Source organism: Globicephala melas, chromosome 16 (genome assembly GCF_963455315.2).
Source record: "Globicephala melas chromosome 16, mGloMel1.2, whole genome shotgun sequence".
Classification (NCBI taxonomy): domain Eukaryota; kingdom Metazoa; phylum Chordata; class Mammalia; order Artiodactyla; family Delphinidae; genus Globicephala; species Globicephala melas.
Window position 1 is genome coordinate 25,754,290 of NC_083329.1, and position 18,679 is coordinate 25,772,968.

General features: G+C 50.3%; 1 protein-coding gene across 2 annotated transcripts in view; it reads right to left on the minus strand.

Moving 5' to 3' along the window:
- The window catches only part of SUFU (SUFU negative regulator of hedgehog signaling), a 110,896-nt gene that overhangs the window by 18,512 nt on the left and 73,705 nt on the right, over positions 1-18,679 (minus strand). The window contains exons 5-8 of one of the 2 annotated variants that reach the window (XM_030865476.3): positions 18,317-18,402; positions 17,971-18,043; positions 14,560-14,713; positions 12,642-12,753 (exon numbers count right to left, since the gene is read on the minus strand). In XM_030865476.3, coding sequence (XP_030721336.1) covers positions 12,642-12,753; positions 14,560-14,713; positions 17,971-18,043; positions 18,317-18,402 — 425 coding nt within the window. Of the gene's footprint in view, positions 1-12,641; positions 12,754-14,559; positions 14,717-17,970; positions 18,044-18,316; positions 18,403-18,679 lie in introns of both variants that reach the window. The other variant, XM_030865475.3, reaches the window with a different exon arrangement.

An 18,679-nucleotide genomic window follows, 5' to 3' on the forward strand; every position in this document is an offset into this window, starting at 1 on the left:
AGAGTGAGTTTAAGAGGAAAAGCCAGGGTGTGACTCTCACCATCACTTCCCTGTGCTACCTCTGAGACACACCACCATGCTCCCAAAAGGCCTGGCTGCCAGGTGGGGCCTCCGAGCCGGTGGGCCTCTCTGACACAGGCAAAAGTGCTGATGAATAGCAACTGGGGGTGGGAGCAGGGGGGTTGGGAGAGCAGAATCAACAGCACACAGGGCTAGAGATGTCTCAAGCTGGAGGGAAAAATAAATTGTTGAAAGTCAGCTAAAGTCACCTTGGTAACTGCTACAACACACTCACCCGGAACGAGGACATCAAACCCAAGTGCAAACAGCTTTAAAGAAATGGAAAAGAACTTAATCATCTGAAGAATTAATGTGACAAGTGCCCACATTTACACCTCCCACCAACCTTCAATCATTTGAAAACGTACTTTAATCTTTTAAAAGAAAAAAAAAATTGCAAAATGCTAGATGTGCCGTCCTGGAGCTTGGGTATTTCCGGCATGCTGCTTCAATGGAAACGCGGCTGCTCCACATACACACACGCAGGAGCCCAGCTTTTTGCTGATTTGTTTTTTCTGGACATCGATGCAGAAGCATGAATTATTTGTGTGGGCTGGGTGAGGTATTAAATCTGCAGCCGACACAGGTTTGCAATGTTTTGCATGGTTGTCAGCTTAATCTTAGTCATAAAAAAATAAGTAGTGTGCTCGCCAGCGTGGCCTAATTTTTCAGCTGGGCTGTTTTCTCCCTGAGTTCCTAGCAGAGGGGAAGGCAGAGGGCTGGAAGGGAGAATGGCTCCTAGGGAGGCATGGAGGCCCATAACCGCTGGGGGCTGCTAGGAAGATGGGGCCAGGGGATGAAGGATGCTCCGGGAGGCAGAATGGCTAACAACATAGGTTTGGGGTCTGAGTCCCATATGACCTTGGGCAGATAACTTAGCCTCTCTCTAAGCTTCACTGTCCTCTCCACAGGAAGAATAACAATACCCTTTCCTTATAAGGATGAAATGAGATGACCCAGGTGAAGCATCAAACAGCGCCTGGGATATAGTAGGTGCTCAAAACGTTAGCTGGCTGCCTCTAGAACTCTACCTGCTCCTCATGCAGGAATGTTGATAGCTTAATAGAGACTTATTTGCCTTTCCCCTGGGCCCAGAATCCAACTGCCTCTGGCCAAGCCAGTCCCCCATTCTGAGCAAAGGTCCTTGCCCTGGGCTTGGAAGAGGGGACTTCTGAGATGGGGAAGCAGCCACTGTGGGCCCCAGGCAACCGGTGGTGTTCTGGGAAGGCCCAACTACAGGCCAGCAAAACCCCTTGAGGCCTTTGTTCTGCTGAGAGACACGCTGGCAGGACCGCCTTCCTACACAATCAGCACAATCAGCCTTCCTGCAATTCTCATCTACTGGTCCTCAAGTTGCCAGAGAATTAGTTTAATCCATCCTCCATGACAGCCTTGTAAATCCCCGAGGCTCTCACAGACCAAGAGGAGTTTCTCTTTTCCAGTATTTGCAGCCCCAACTTTCAACTATATTCTTAAGATAAGGTCCTGAAATCTTCCATTCATCCAAGTCACTCTCCCTTGGATTCGCTCTAGCTTGTCAAAGCCCGAGTGTCATGTCCAGAAGTGAAGTGTCACGTGTGGAAATAAATACAGTATGTGGTTTAACCAGCAGATCACAGAAGGACTGTGAGCTTTCTCGTTTGGGATACTTTACTTCTATTAAAACTGTCATCAAATTGTCTATTCTTTGTAACCTCAGCATACTACCAACTTATACCACACTCCCTCTGTCAACAAGATCTCCCTCAGGCTTTCTCGCATGGACTGAGCTCAGACCTCTTCCGCCCTAGCTTGTATGTACTCTAGAGGATTTGGAGCTTAGAACAGAAATCTGCATTATCTGGCTAGGGTGTCAAGCAGTCTGGATACTTCTGAAACCTGACTCTGGCACCCATCATATTGGCACTCCCCCTGACTTCACATCACTGACAAAACTGATAAACTTGCCATCGATGTTCTCATCCCAGGCTTTGATTAAATAGTGAATAGGACAGGGCCAGGCAGACAAGCTGACAGACTGACATCATCACTCTTTGGGTGTGCTCATCCAACTGATTATAATCCACCCAACCATTCCATCACTAAGCCCCTCACCCTCCTGGATGCTCTGTATAGACATTTCTCTGTCTTGCCAGCAGTGATGTCAGAAGACACTCTCAAAACATCTTGCTAACCCCCCACCTATACAAGGTCTACAGCACTTCCTTTATCTACCAAATAGAAATAGGTTAAGTGTTTCTAAAAAGGCAGTGAGGATGGTCCGGCAGGTCTGACTCTTTGTGAATGCATGCTGTCTCTCAGGCCTCACTGTTTTTCCTTAGAGAGTGTTCACAGCCTACTCGCTGAATAATCTAGCCCAGAGTTTTCCCTGTGAGTTGACACCAAGCTCACTAGTCTAGAGAGTGCAAGATGCTTTTTGCATCTTGAAATTTTTGAGTGCTTTCAGTCTGTCAACACCTCTCTCCCATTCCCTCAGAGATTACTGACAACAGCTTCCTGAATCTCATCTGCCAATTTGACTGGTATTCTGGGGTGCAATACATGTGGACCAGGAGATCTGAAATCATGGCTTCAATCCTCTTATCGATGCCTGTATGACTCTTCCTAGTCTAATAACCATTCTTTTTGAGATGGAAGCACAATATAAGTAGAGGAAATTTTTGTTGCCTCTCTGCCTCTGATTAACATTACTCTGTCCAAACAATGGGGCCTAGGTTTTCTTCTTCTTGTCCCAAACAGAACTATGAAAAACAAAGTCCTTTTTGCTGATCATAGCCCTTTTTTGCAAGACTTAATTCTTCTTGAGTTTCAGCTTTTCTTGATCCTGTTCCTTAAAGTGTCTGTTGGTATAACATACTTCTCTCTCCAGCTTTTGTTCAAATTCTTCAAAAATATTCTGAGTTATGTAAAGAATTCTCTACATATCTCTACTGGTCCCCAGAGGTATTACACCTCTTTTTAGTTTTCAGGGGACTTTCTGCAATAATAGTATTAAGGGGTACCTTTAACTGAGTGCACACTATGATGCCAGGTCCTATGCTAAACCCTTTATATACTTTATTCCTTTCATTTCTATAACAACCCTATAAATAGGTATTATTTTTCCCATTTTACAGATGAAGAAACCGAAACTCAGATACTTAAATAACTAGTCCAAGATCACACAATGGGCAAATAAAGGGCTGAGACAAACACCCCAGGTCTTCCTGACGCCAGCTAAAGTGTAACCACAATATTTTTCCTTAAGAGCCTCCCATCCCTCTGAGTGGTCTTTTCTTCTGGGGTTTCAAAGTCCATGAAGACACATCTATTTTTTTTTCCCCCTGAACTCTTAAAAAGAATTGCTTCCTAGAAGCCATGGCAGGGCTTCCCAAAGGGTATTTGATGGAATTTTAATTTAAGAGAAGCTTCTAGAAGAGCAGATGTGGCAAAGGCTGGATGCAATACACTGCATCTCAGATTAAAGATTCGTAAAATGTTGGCATTTCGAAGACTCTGAGGAGGACTACAGAGGGCAAAGGAACCAGTTTCATTTTGTGTAAGCCAGTGTCTTCCAACCTTAGCCACAGGAACCCCTTTTCACTTAATCCCCAACCGACCTCCCTAAAAGGCTGTGGGGACCCTCCCTCTGGGGACCACTGGTCAGGCAGTGCTCTGACAAGGCCCAGGGTTTTCCCTCCTGAACCCTGCTCTGCCCAAGCGCTCTTTCCCAAGGCCCTGTCACTCCCACTCCATCAGCTTCCTTGCCGGTCAGAGTCAGGTGCACAGCCGAGGCGCCTCGTCATTTTCTTCACCCCAAGACAGATGATCTCAGGAGGCCTGTCAGACACTTATACGATGCTCACCTTCAGCTCTCAGCCCGATGCCGGGGAAGCTGAAGTTCTTCTGAGTGACCAGGGCTTACCTTGGTGCCAATTTTCTGATTTTTACCTGGAATTTTGTGTCATTCTTTCTTTTTACTGTGCAGGGCAAGCTGTAACAGCTCCTACAATATCACTTCTTTGACTTTTTTTTTTTTACTATTCTTTTTTTAAAGTTGAAAGAGCCAAATAGTTCTATAAGGTTCATTACAATAGTCAGCAGTCTTCCCATTCCCCACTCCTTGGAGACAACCACCGTCATCTCTGTTAGCTGATTCTTTTGGTATTTTCCTCAATACCTCTAATATACTTTCTTTCTACTTCCTGGTATTCCCTTTTCAGGCTTTATCTATTGACTTGCTGCTACAGAAGATGAGCTTCTAGCTCCCTTCCATCCCACCCTCCCATCTTCCCAAGATAACTATATTGTAAGTTTGCTTGGCTAAGTATTAAGTGTTTACGTTATTATACTAATGCTATTTACGACTGAGTCATGTAGTATAATATGATTACTTTTCCTTTCTAGTGTGATTTTTAAAATTATTTATTTATTTATTTATTTTATTTTTGGCTGCATCGGGTCTTAGTTGCAGCACGCGTGATCTTTCATTGTGGCGTGCAGGTTTCTCTCTAGTTGGGGTGTGTGGGCTCCAGAGCACGCGGGCTCAGTAGTTGTGGTGTGTGGGCTTAGTTCCCCTGTGGCATGTGGGATCCTAGTTCCCCAACCAAGGATCAAACCTGCATCCCCTGCATTGGAAGGCGGATTCTTAACCACTGGACCACCAGGGAAATCCCTAGTGTGATTTTCTATTTTCCTTGTATTTAATAACTGTATTGGTTTTCTATGTGTTTATTGCTAATTCAATCCTAAACTAATGACCAATGGCCTATAGATTCTCCCAAGACTTTCAAATAGAGCAAATATTTATCAATTTTATCTTCTTTTTAAAAAATTAATTAATTAATTTATGTCTGCGTTGGGTCTCCGTTGTTGCGCGCGGGCTTTGTCTAGTTGCGGCAAGCAGGGGCTACTCTTTGTTGTGGTGCGCGGGCTTCTCATTGTGGTGGCTTCTCTTGTTGTGGAGCAAAGGCTCTAGGTGCGTGGGCTTCAGTAGTTGCAGCACATGGGCTCAGTAGTAGTGGCTCGTGGGCTGTAGAGCACAGGCTCAGTAGTTGTGGTGCACGGGCTTAGTTGCTCCGCAGCATGTGAGATCTTCCCAGACCAGGGCTCGAACCCGTGTCCCCTGCATTGGCAGGCGGATTCTCAACCACTGCGCCACCAGGGAAGTCCCTCAATTTTATCTTTTTAAAGACACTTCTCCAGGGGCTTCCTTGGTGGTGCAGTGGTTAAGAATCTGCCTGCCAATGCAGAGGAGATGGGTTCGAGCCCTGGTCCAGGAAGGTCTTACGTGCCGCGGAGCAACTAAGCCCGGGCGCCACAACTACTGAGCCTGCGCTCTAGAGCTCATGAGCCACAACTACTGAGCCCACGTGCCACAAATACTGAAGCCCGCGGGCCTAGAGCTGATGCTCCACAACAAGAGAAGCCACCACAACGAGAAGCCTGCGCACCACAACAAAGAGTAGTCCCCGCTCGCCGCAACTAGAGAAAGCCCACATGCAGCAACAAAGACCCAACACAGCTATAAATAAATAAATAAATAAAACTTATTTTTTTAAAAAAAGAGTAGCCCCTGCTCGCCACAACTAGAGAAAGCCCGTTTGCAGCAATGAAGACCCAAAAGAGCCAAAAAAAAAAAACAAATTAAATAAATAAATTAAATATCATTAAAAAAAAAAAAAGACATTTCTCCAGAGGATCCTTCCAAACGACTCTAGTCTGAACTGTCTACCTTCCGTTTTTGCAGCACAACTGTCGTCATGGGATCACCCCTTACCTTCACACTGGTGATTCCTCTCGCCTCTTTCTCATGTTGGATCCTATTTCCTGCTCCCCGTATGTCTTCCTCACTCATTTCGATGGAGCATATCCTCTAGCAGATTTCACTTTTTTAGTATGCTTCTCTCTGACCTGCCACCCTCAGGGGTTTTCAGGCAAATTAAAACACCAGCTTTACTCTGTGCACTGGTATAGAGACTTCCAAGGCCTTCTTTCGTTATTTTTTCCTGTGAATTGGCAGGCAACTCCTCCACTTTTATCTTCTTTTACAGGCAGTACCCAGTGGTGAAGAGGTCTGGATCTGGATTCAAACAACCCAAGGTTCAAATTTTGGCTCTGAACTTTATTAATCTTGGCTCATTGACCCAAAATAAGTTATACAATCTATCTAAGCCTCCGTGTTCTTGTTTGTAAAATGGGGACAAAAATAGCCCACAACACAGGGCCTGCCGCATGGCGATACTTAATAAAAACTGCTTGCTTGGGACTTCCCTGGTGGTCCAGTGGTTAAGACTCTGTGCTTCTACTGCAGGGGTTCGATCACTGGTCGGGAAGCTAAGATCCTACGTGCCGCGCGGCCAAAAAAACAAAAACAAACAAACAAAAAAACCTGCCTGCTTGGTCACAGAAGCTGTCCAGCCCAGGATTCTTCCTCTAGTGGGAGCACTGAGGACTGGTTTGTGGATGGCTCAGAGGCACACCTCAGTAATTCATCAATTGATCTAAATCTTTCCATGTCTTTCTTTTTTACTACCTGTCTATGTAACACATCCTATATTTACACTTTCCACTGTTTAAGGGAACTTTTTACATATCCTAACACGCCTTCTCTTTCCAGTGTCAGGACAGACTCCTGATTTCCAGTGCTGCACAGTTTATAGTACAGGCCCCTGTTCACCCTACCCACACTTCACAGATTGACAGAACCATATCCATGTTTCCTCTCCACCCTGGTCTCTACAGACTGAAGAGTCTTAATTTTTCCATTTTAGCCCCAGGGTATTGGTCACATTCTATCAATGGCAGCAGGTGTGGAAAGGAGAGGAGCCCAACCACCGAGACTCCTTTTAGCCACAATCCCAGTCCTGTGACAGTGATGACGTCTGCACTGGCCACACGACTTGGGGCCTTTTCCTTGGGGACGCCCGGGAGCAGGAACCAGGGCACCCGGGTTGGCAACTATTCAGAAGTGAAGTGGGTTTGGCCTGCTGAGCCCAGCTCAACCTCTGGCTTCTGCCGCTAGCTTGGGAGATTATTCCTTTTGCTTTCAGATTGCTGACGAAAGCTCTGAACTTTCCAGAGAAAGAACCACTTGCAGGTTTCCCTTCAGAGCAGGACTGGGACAGGGTGTGGGTATGGGTGAGGGCACCAGCTCACCTCCACAGTTACTGCTACCATCTGAATTTGGAAAAATTATCTGATGAGGATGACACACGGAGTAAAAGGCCTTAAAAGGTTATTGGTAAACACCAAAAACCAAACGATGAAACGCAGTATTTTCACTGTGAATATTCCAAGGATGGAACGTGATGATAGAACAGTGGGACGGAGTGTGGGTGAAGAAGACAGAGTGAGGAAAACTTGTGTTAAGGTTGGTGGATTCCTTCATCAACTATTAACTCCTCTGGGCACCAGGGACCGCCACCCGCAGCCTTGTGGTCTGACTCAGGTGGGAGACTAGGACCCCTGCTCTCCTGAAAGAGCCTGCTCTAGCCAGAGCCCTTGGCTTCCTGGTTTCTGAGACACTGAGTCATTTCCTCTCTCCAGCTCTCACCTTTGAGCCTTCCTTTTCCCTTCCCTGGAGAAGTGACTCACTACTGAAGTGTTGGGTGACACTGAGGATCAAGGATGGGCGATAAAAATACTCCTGATTGTGCAACTTGAGGAAGAGAGATGCAGTTTGGATTGAGAATTCAATGTGCCGGCCATGAACTCTGAGGCTGGGGTGTTAACGATGGCCACTGCTTTACCTCTTTGGGGAAGTAGAGCAGAGAATGGAGTTCAAACAGAAATTCACCCAGGCAGGACTGCTGTGGAGCCCTTGTTCTGCCCTTTAAAGTGTGTATTTCCGAGAAAGGCACATAAAGGCAGGCACTTAGCAAGACAAATGTGGATCACAGAGGCCTGGGCCCTTCCTCCCATCAGCGCTGTGGGGCCTGGCTGGGGCCCTGAGAGCAGGGCTGTTTCTTCTTGGGTTTTTCTCTCCAGTGAAAACAACCGTACTTCCCCAGCGTGGGAGCGGTGAGGGGCGCCAACATGACACACTCGGGCTCCAGGCAGGCCACTGCACTGACATGATAGAGCCCTTTGAGCAGGGTTACCCAAGACTGCCCTGCATGCAGGAAGTGATGGCAATAGCCCAGCTGTTTTCCCAGATGGAAACTCACCTTCCTTCACCCAATTCACTGGATGCAAACGAGATATTTTCTTCTTCTAATTAATCTTCATGGGTCTCATGGGCTGAGCAAAACAAAACACAATTTTCTCTAAAGGATGACTCTTTGGCCAGGTCACAAGCTATTCAAGATGGGAACAGAGGCAGCATGGCTACCCATCCAAAAGGCTAAAGAGATGGGAGCAGAGACACTCATAAAAGTGGGGAGAAATACATGTGTGTTTTGTGTGCATGTTAGGGGAAGGGTGCAGCTGAAAATGTCACAACAGGAGAAATCATGCTACAAAACCTTAATTTTCCAGAAAATTAAGGCAACAAGCAAAAAAAAAAAAGCCTTAAAAGCTGCTGGTGCAATTCCAGAAGACTGAGAAACTTAGCTCAGCGATGACGGTTAGTTTGCTTTTTTTTTTGCGGTACGCGGGCCTCTCACCATTGTGGCCTCTCGCACTGCAGAGCAGAGGCTCTGGACGCGCAGGCTCAGCAGCCATGGCTCACAGGCCCAGCCGCTCTGCGGCATGTGGGATCCTCCCGGACCGGGGCACGAACCCATGTCCCCTGCATTGGCAGGCGGACTCTCAACCACTGCGCCACCAGGGAAGCCCTAGTTTGCTTTTTAAAGGTGCCGTAACTACAAAGTGTCTCTCCCACAGCCAGGAACCTTCCCCCCCAACACATGTGCACACACATGCATGGGCCCTGCCCCTCTTTGGGGGGGGGGTTATGTGACCCAGAGAGCTCCCTAAAAGTCCCCCAACCTCAATCAGTGACTCACTGGCAGAAGGAGGAGGTCCTGGTACACTGATGCAGGTTCCCAGCATCAGAGCAAGTTTACACAAATGCAAACCTCCCCACGCAATGCACCTGACCAGACCATGCACATCCCCGGGGTCACTGTGGGGAGGCTGGGAAGCAAAGGCCAGACTCCACAGAACAGTCCACGTCTAACCAGGCAACCTCAGACAGAGGATGCCAGTGACGTTTTCTCCCTCAACCCAGGTCCTTATAAATGTCGGCAGGCACAGCCCTTAAGCCGGGCTCCCCTCAGTGGCACAGAGGAGTTGCTTCCCAAACTCACGCGGGCAGGCCATGGGAAGGGAGGCGCCAGCAAGCCGAAGGAGGCTTTTCTCAACTGATCATCTTGGGAAAAGCCAGATACAAATTTCACGGCTGGAATGCAGGGGTTGTGAAACGCTGGAAGAAGCCCCAAAGAGGGCCAAGGACTCCCCTTCCGGGAAGGCGGAAGGCGGTGGGAGGAGGGTTGGCAGGGGGAGTGGGAGAGGAGCAGTTACCCAGAGGGCCCTGCCTTTCTGGGAAGCAGGAAGTGAGGCCTCAAGCAAAAAAGAAAGAAATCCCCTAGCCCTGAAGTGGTGGAGGGGCCAGAGATATACGGTTGATTTTGTTTCTGAACATGAAGAAAACCAGGCTCTGTGTTAAAAAGTAATTCTGGTATAAATGAGACAATTATGACACATCTTGTTATCTCTGGGATTTGGAAGCACTGAGCCTGGCGGCATGTCTTCCCTAGAGTTAAATACAAACAGTAAGCTTCTAACATGGGGCTTTAGCCTTGTCCTCGGTGCCAAGGGAGCAGTCTCTACTCATGCTTTGACTAGTTAGAGGAGGTCCACCTATGAGGGTGAGAGACACAGTCTGGGGTGTCCCTCACACGGTCCCTGAGAATGGAGTAAGGAGGACCACACCATGTTAATGGCTGAGGGACTGCCCTAAGTGCCACCCTTTTCTCACCTTGGCCAAGTTAGTTATCAGCCTCTTTGTACCTCACTCAGTTTCCTCATCTATAAAAGGGGGATAATAAGATTATCTACTTCACAGAGTGACTATGAGGATGGTATAAAGCACTTGCACCTGATCAGTGTTAGTCGCCATTAAGGTGGGAAAAGATCAAGTGCCTGATTCCCTCAGGTAGGCCAGAGCCCAGCTGCTAATACTCAGGCTCCACTGGCTCTTCTGAACCTCTGTTCTATCTCCACAGCCTTCTCAAACCACGCTCAGGCCCATAAGACTATGCATCAGGGCCCCAGCCCAGAAAGCCTGACTAAAGGAAATCGGACACGAAGACACAATAGGGCCCATGCCGGTCACTCCCCCACAGGGAGAGGAGCAAACACTAGTGCCAGCACATTTTGGGTTGGCTTTCTCAGTCACAATCCATGCGGTTTATCTGAAACCGGGTCAGGTCCCAGGGTGGGCAGCACAGATATTACAGTCGTGCGTGCTAATCTGAACTGAGGCCGCCGTCATCGATCCTGAGGTGACAGGGAGCTGGAGACTTGAGGGAGGGTTGGAAAATGTTCTTGGCAAAGGAGGAACCATTTCTCAACCAACTGCTAACAAACTGGTAACCAGCACTGACAACCTTAGAGGAGACATTCCGAATCCCTTCAGACTGCAGATTCCAGCACCTTGGAGACGCGACTGGGTCCTTGAGCTGCAGGGAGGGGAGATGACCCCAGATGGCTGCACCTCTGATCTATTCGCATCCATCTCTCTGCAGCTCAGCCAACTCAGGCCAAAGAGAGGAGGCTGCAGCCTCTGCCCTGAGTCTACAGATAGCCCTTGGACCAGATCCGATGCCCCACTGCCCAGTGGGCTGAGTCTGGGCTGGACGTCTGCATCCAGGAACTCTGTGTGCCTTACAATGTCTGGGGGTGCAGCAGCTGGAAGTACGCCCTAGACTGGGAGTGAGATCTCAGACTTGTCCCAGATGTATAGTAGGGGCAAGTGGGCTGCCTCCACAGGAGCCCCTGCCCTTCTGCCCAGAAACCCAGACCTTTGGAGGTGGAAGGGCCATCTGGACTGAGACTACAAGTTATGGGGCAATCTGCTTGAGCCTTTAAGCCTTCAATTACCTCCCGACCTCCCATCAGTGCCAGTGGGGCTCAGAGGAAGAGGCCAAGCTCAGGGCACGCGAAGGAGTATGGCCCTGGGACAGGGTCCAGACTCACAGGTGGAGAGTTTCCAGATGCCCCACGACTCAGCCTGGCCATCTGCTCCTGCCAGGGGAAGATGGTGCCTTAAGCCAACTCCTTCAAGGCGGCTGGCTGCAGAAATCCACTGGCTGGAGTTGAAAGCTGCTTGGAGGTGGCAGTGGAAGCTTCTCCCGGCTCTTGCAAAAGGCCTCTACTCTCATGGCTTCTGGATGGCAGATTCTTCAGGTTGGCCACCTTGGGCAGCTGGAGTAACTCTCCCTACTCCACAATCTGCTCCCAGGTTACAGCCTCGACTTTAACCAGCCAGGCCTCCCCTGTTCCATCCCTGTCAGCTTCTTCACCTGCTTGTTAAAATTCCAGGGCTCCTTCGAGGCCCGTCTCATGTCCTTCCTCCTCCAAGAAGCCCTCCCTAACTACTCCAGATCATGCTGACTTGACCCTTCTGTAGCACAATAGATCATTACCATTTCTGGGGATTGTGGATGAGCAACTGGAGCTAGAATTCAAAGGAACTATTTCCAACAAATTACACCCACAGCCAGAATCATGCCAATTAATTAACTGTTTCAGTTCATGTGCCCCCAAAAGAGCCTACACCTCAGATGGCCCTCTGGGTCCTGAGCCTGCCACACAGCAAGTGTGTAATAAAGACTTCTTAGAAGAAGGACGGATCACCCTGGTCTTGCACGAGTGGTCCGCCTCCCTGTTAGCCCAGGGCACAGCAACTTCCTCTCTGGCAGGCAGGGTTCCTGCTCTGGGCTGCCAGCTCCCAGGCATCCCCTGCCAGCAGCTATTCCCTAGAGTTGCCCTGGGACTAAGGGCAGAGGGGGGTGCCCAGCTCCAGCTCTGCCCACCATTCGCCCCCATCAGAGGAAGAGAGGTCAGCAGGAAGTGGATCTGACCTCTGGGGTGGTCACAGTCTCTCCTAAGAGCTATAGGGGCTCTTGGACAGACAGCACAGGCCTGCAGAGGACTTCCCTTCCCTGGGCCCCATGGAAGGGAGGCAGGAAGAAGGGCCTCAGCAGCAGGCGTCCAGTCCGGGGCTGGCCAGACAGGGAGGCCCCTGGGGTTGCAGCTATCAGCCGGAGACCAGGCTCCAGGAAGGAAGGAAGGGCAACTCTGGCCGAGGCCGAGATAAGGAGGGGAATCGTGCTCAGCACAATGGGCTCCCACAAGGCTGGGAGGCCCCAAGTCAGATTTTGCCCCAACTTGGCCTCCCATCTGCTCACACAGCCTATGTAAATATTTACTGTTGTTTATATTTCTGGTCCGCTGCGTTCCCTCTGAGGCCCTTACAACCCACAGATCTGTGTGCCCCAGAGACCCTGAGTCCATCCAGCAAGGCCTCTGGGCATTGTTCTCTCTCATGCAAGCCACAGGGACAGGCCCTGAAGGACAAAACTGCCCCCTTGTCCCAGTCCCGGGACACTGCTGTCAGGAAGCTAGACTAACCCCTCTGTGGGCAGGGCACTTACGGGGCCCGGTCGTGGGTGAGGCCGTTCTGCCGCTGGGGGTTGATTGGCGGAAGGACGGGTTTGCTGTTGATCTCAAGTCCTCTCCTCAAGGTCTCCCGGATCTGCTCCGTGTCTGCAATGACACCATTAAGTTACCTGATGGCCCTCTGGGCCCCCAGCATCCCCATCCCTGTCCTTGGACCCTGGCTCTGCTGATGGGCTGGGGAAAGGCCCCCACGAAGGCTGGTCTTGAGGCCACTCTAGGCATCAGCTGTGCGATCTGAGTGCAGCATGAGGACACAGAGCAGACGAGGCATCGTGTGCTCTGGAAACATCTGGTCTGAAGAGCACCATTCTTGAGGAAGACAAGGAATGGCCTCTGGACTGCAGAAGGGCACTCTCCAAGGCAGGGCTCTCCTCCACTGTCCTTTCCCATCCTGTGTCACAGGCCCTAGGCTTACCCTTAACATGGCTCCAGACAGTGACTCACAAGACAGCCATTGCCCAAGACCACCCAGGGATTCTACCCACTTGATGGATGCCAGTAAGGGCTGCGAGTGCTCTGCCGTGAATGAGCAGGCATCCCTTACACAAGTTCCTGGGTTCTGGGTGGTCAGCTGGTATCTGGCCCTGCCACCCCTTCCCCTTGGGCCGGGTCAGTGGGATACTGAGTCATCTCCCCACCTTGGTACTACCCCAGGGAACCCTGCCTCTCCACGGGTCTGCCAAGGGCCAGGAGGTGACAAAGGAGTCCCCTGGTTGAATTATTTCTTTGCAAGGCGCTTTTCTGGTCTTTGGGGTGAAGCTTACTAGTCTGGTCCCCTATATTGAGATTTTCATCTAAGATTTACTTCTGCAAACTGCAAACACACACAAAAAAGCAAATTAACGTTTGTTGGTTAAAGGGTGGGCTTTGAGGATAGAAGTGATTATTCACTTTTCTAGTGTTTGGCTTGTTATAGTGGCATGGATCTTACTTTTATAATTTTTTAAAAAATAGCCAATGATGGTTGAAATTTTGGACAAAACTGCGAATCCCTCCTTAAATTACTCTTTTGTCAAAAGCAACTGAATGATTCTAATAACTGTACACTCTCTCAGAATCTCCCCAGGGCTTGGCACGTCATTAGAATAAGCAGGAAGGAAAGAAAGGGGTCAGATATTTGCACTAGGGGTTTAAGTTGTTTTTTATGGAAAGAAAACCTTTTATAAGTGCGGCCACATGCGCTGGTATTTTATTCAGGATTCTAGGTATCTTACTCTTCAAAAGTTAAGAAAAGGTGGAAGAATTGAAAAAGGAAGTAGAAAAAGCAGCTGTAATCACGTCTGTGTAAATGGCCGCTTTTCTTTTGGAGTTAGTTAGGGATGCCCTTTCTTAAAAACCACAACTGTTTCGCTAACCAAGACCAGCATGGTAAGCTTCCAACAGGGGAGCCATATCCTCCTTCCCCAAGGCCCCCCGACAAAATGCAGCAGGTAAGGGTGCCCTGCCTACGCCCCTTACGTTATCTCTGCAAGAGAGTGGGGTGGGGAAGTGTGCAAACTGGCCTCACACTCAGGCCTCTCTTGTCTGAGGCCTGGGAGGGCCCAAGGCCAGAGTGATCCTCAGGTCTGGCATGACTTTCAGGCTAGAGCTGGGCCCTGTGTCAATTCTGTGGGTGGCCGATGCTTGTTCTCTTGCGTTTGGGTGGACTATGGCTGTTTCCTGTAACTGTTCTAGGGCTTCCACTCACCTCCCTGACCTCAGATAGCAAGGGGCAAATCTAAAACACAATGGTCACTGCTGGAAGTGCGATCTGAAATACACACAGGAAACACAGGAGAAACGGGTCAGTAAAGCTCCCTTCATTCCACCCTGCTGAAGACCTCACTTGCTGTTTAAATCCTGCCAGGAAATACTGAAACCCGGCCTGGGGAAAGGGAAGGCGACGGCTCCCACCTTTGCCAGAGAGCCGCCGGGGCTGAGTACCGATGCAAATGCTCCGGCTGTCCTCGTCGTCCTCGGGGGGCCGGCTCAGGTCATCCCAGGCACACTTGGCGCTGACACCGCTCAGGTTGGACCCGTCCGTCTCAATGCCTTTGTCAACTCTCTCCTGCTTGGAAAGAGTCAAAGAGCCGGAGTTCCTTCAGCGAACCGGTGGCCCAAGGTCACCACCACCTTTCCCATGTTTACTGAGCCCTGGTAAGAGCTGAGCACGGGGCAGGGGCCAGAAGAGCAGGGTCTCTGACCTTATTCTGCCCTGGTTACTAACGCATGGCGGTCACTGCCAGCCACGGGTCTCCTCCAGGGGAACCAGGAATTAGGGGAGCCGGGAAGAATGAAAATCCCAAGGGAAGCGTCTCCTCTCCCATCAGCCTTCCAGTAAAGTGACTGTCATTACCCGCTTCAGAGCTCCGACTCTGCCCACCCTGTGCTGGCCCGTGGAGCTGATGTGGCAGAGCCAGGAACCACCCTCCTGAGGAAAGGCACAGTCCTTCCTCTCCTCACTGATCACCCGGTCGCTGCTCCAGAGGCCAGGGTGGACGCCGGCCACAGGCGGGAGAGGCGGGGACTCAGCCCAATTTCTCCAACTCCATACCTGCAGTTTTCTCTTCCAACAGCAGAGGGTGTGGTCACACAGGGAAGAGTCCCCAGAGAGCAGAAGGGCCGGACTTCCCCTTGCTGCATTGCTGACTTGTTTGGCCAAGAATTCTGGATGGAGATTCTTTTCCATTTCTTAGACTGAAACGGGGGCCTGGAGGGCAGTGACCATCTTTAGACCCCACCAGAGGCCCTGCCTTCGCACAGGCCTTGACACTTCTGAGTCCAAACACTCTCCAAATGGCCTCAAGGAAGAGCTAAACACAAACACCTGGGATTTCTGGTAAAACAAAGTTGTGATGTTGGGTTTTGGATGAAAGGTCATCTGGGAGGCTCCCGCAACCTTGTTCATAAACAGTCATGTAGGCCAAATAGAGCTCCTGAGTTAGTACTTCAGTAAGAGTCTGCTCCTCCCTGTCTGGGGAACTTTCTCCCCGTGGCTCCACAGGCTCTGAACAGGCCTGCTGCTCGGCCAGGGAGCCCATCCAGGGAAGCACAAGGTAAGCTTACAGAGGGTCCTTATTTTTTGAGACCAGTCAGCAGGTGGCCCTGGCCCAATGCCTCCTTCCCATCAATCCCATCCTCCTCCTCTCCAGTGCTACCAGCAGCCTAGGCAAAGCTGGGGATTCTGAGCAGAGGCATGGGAGGCTGATGACAGGGAGTGGCTCTCTGTGCTCTAACCAGGGGCGTGTGAGCCCTAGTTTGCTTGGGGTGGAGTCTACGCTTTTCCCTCTCCACTGGCCACCCTGAGGCGTCTCACCTAAGCAAGGAGCTCAGGACACCTCTTGGCTCAATAAGCTCAGCCCACTTACTTTATGAGTAAACAAGAAAGGGTGAAGACGCAGAGGAGTTCAGAGACTTGTCCACGCACATAGCTAGCTAGTGGTGGAGCTTGGAGCAAAGGACCAGGAGCAGCTCTGAAACAAACGGCCTGCAAGCAAGCCCCGGAGACACAAGCGAGCACACAGGAGCTCCCACTGGGTGCACAGAGCGCCCAGGAAAGGAAGCTGGACTTTCTCACCAAGGTGCCCCTGCTTGCTTTTTTTCTTTAAATATAATCCTTCTCTTTATAAATTTATTTATTTATTTATTTTTGGCTGTGTTGGGTCATCGTTGGTGCGTGCAGGCTTTCTCTAGTTGCGGCGAGCGGGGGCCACTCTTCGTTGCGGTGCGTAGGCTTCTCATTGCGGTGGCTTCTCTTGTTGCGGAGCACGGGCTCTAGGCATGTGGGCTTCAGTAGCTGTGGCTCACGGGCTCCAGAGTGCAGGCTCAGTAGTTGTGGCGCACGGGCTTAGCTGCTCCACAGCATGTGGGATCTTCCCGGACCAGGGCTCGAACCTGTGTCCCCTGCATTGGCAGGTGGATTCTTAACCACTGAGCCACCAGGGAAGCCCCCCCTGCTTGCTTTTAAAGAACACTAGGCGCTCTGGGTCCTGCTGGCTGGCCTCAGGGGCGCCTGAAGACTAGGGAGGAGAACTGTTCTCAGCACACAGAGAAAGGATGGGCTGCTTACCCTAGTAGCTTAAAGGATCAGGTGCTTTCTTAGCACTTGGCACCTAGGACAGGGGCCAAACAACAGCCCATGGTGCCCCGTGCTGGATCCCAGTGTGGCTGCAGAACAAGGGCTTAGGGAAACATAGCCTTTGTGGTTCCTGGTTCTTGCATAAGCAGAAGCTACAAAGAAACCAAGTTTAAAGTACAGATAACAGAGGATATCCTGGCAGCAACTGGAAAGCTGCAGTGTTCAAGGCACTAGGAAAACAGAGGAGCATCATCTGTGAATGAGTAGGGCTTCTGCCCAAGAACTCCCAGGTCTGCAGTAAACAGCCCAGGAACTGCTGGCTACATGTCCGCCTGCTACCTCTCCTGGCCACCTCCCACCCTTCCTAAAGGACATATAACTCCTGGCAGCAGCCTGTGGCCTACCAGATTTTTGCAGAGGCATAAAATGTTCAGAGATGGCAATGACCCGCAATGGGCAGGGGCAAAGGAGAAGGAGGCAGGCACATGTCAGGCACATTATTAGCTGTCTGCGGTTCCTGCTTCAGGAGCTGCCAATAAGAAAGGAAGTTATGCTCTACGTGGCTTTCAAAATTCACCTTCATACAGAGTGCTGCTTCTAAAAAACCCAAAGACAACACTGACACTCTGTACAGGTGGGCCACAGTGAGTGAGAACTGCAGGCCTGTGTGTATAGAGACTTCCTTTTATATATGAAGGGATGCCAACCTAGCCAGGGGAGGAGCTCGGTATCCGACTACCCAAGATGAAAAATGTATCTAAAAGGGGGATGGGATCATTAGACCAATCAGCGCTCCTCCCTGCAGCTGGGCTGTGGAGTCACTATCACCTGTCCTACTGTTACAGGGTGGCGGTGGCAGTGGGGTGGCTTCCTGAAAGAAACTCTGTGTTCTTCTAAGAAGGGGAACATGGCAGGATGAGTACTGGGCAAGAAATATCCACTATACTGATTTTCTTTCCTTGCTAGTGATCCGATTTTCTGGTCAGGTTTATTGATGTATAATTTGCATTCAATAAAATCAATCCTTTTAAAATGCAAAAAAACATATGTCTAAGACAAGTTTTCCTGGCCTGAAATCTCTGCTCCCTTATGTGCTCTGCAGAATTCAGAGGACAAATTCCAAATCATGCCATATTTCTACTCACTCACAAATAAAGCTCCTCCGTTTTCCCAGGATGAAAGCCAGTGTTATTTGGAAGAAGCCTAGGCACAGTGTGCTAGAAAGGTTTTCCTCACTCAAGACATACTTGCAGGTGTGGATCGATCTCAAATATGGTCTCTCCCCTCCTCATGTCAGTTATCAGCCAGGGGCCGCCAGCGCTGTGGACAAGGAAAGGGGACAGGATGGTAACTGAGGGTCTGGGGCTGATGGGCTGGGTCTACATCCTGCCCTGTTTGCTGCCCCCAGCCCAGAACACAGGGGATCAGTTAGTGGCCAGAGACAGTCAGGGAGAGTGATCAGGAAGCCCCAGTCTGAAAACCCAGAGCCTGAGCAGCAATGTAAGGGGGCACCCACATGTGGAGAGAAGGAGGGGTTCCCAAGCCCAGGCCCAGGGACCCCGCCCCCATCTCATAGTGCAGGGATGTACTCACATGGGTACTGTCCGCAGCAGCTCCAGGATGCCCTGCCCATTCCACTGCTGGGCTGCGTGGAGCTCCTCGGTGCAGACGCCAACAATCTGAGACCCCGGGACAAAGATGCCATTGTGCGTTAATGGCCATTCCTCCAACCCACCCGGAAGGTCAACTACCCAGGCTCTCTTAGTATCACCAAAGTTGGGGGACCACAGGCAGGATCTGTGCTCAGGGGCTGATGTGTCCAAAGTGGGATGGTTCCCTTAGGAGGGAACAGTGGCCTGGCTAGCAGATGGATGGGTCCACACACAGGGCACTGAGGTCTGACCCTTGCCCTGCTGTGATGGCTCAGGGGTCTGGGCGACACAAAGCCTAGCCCTA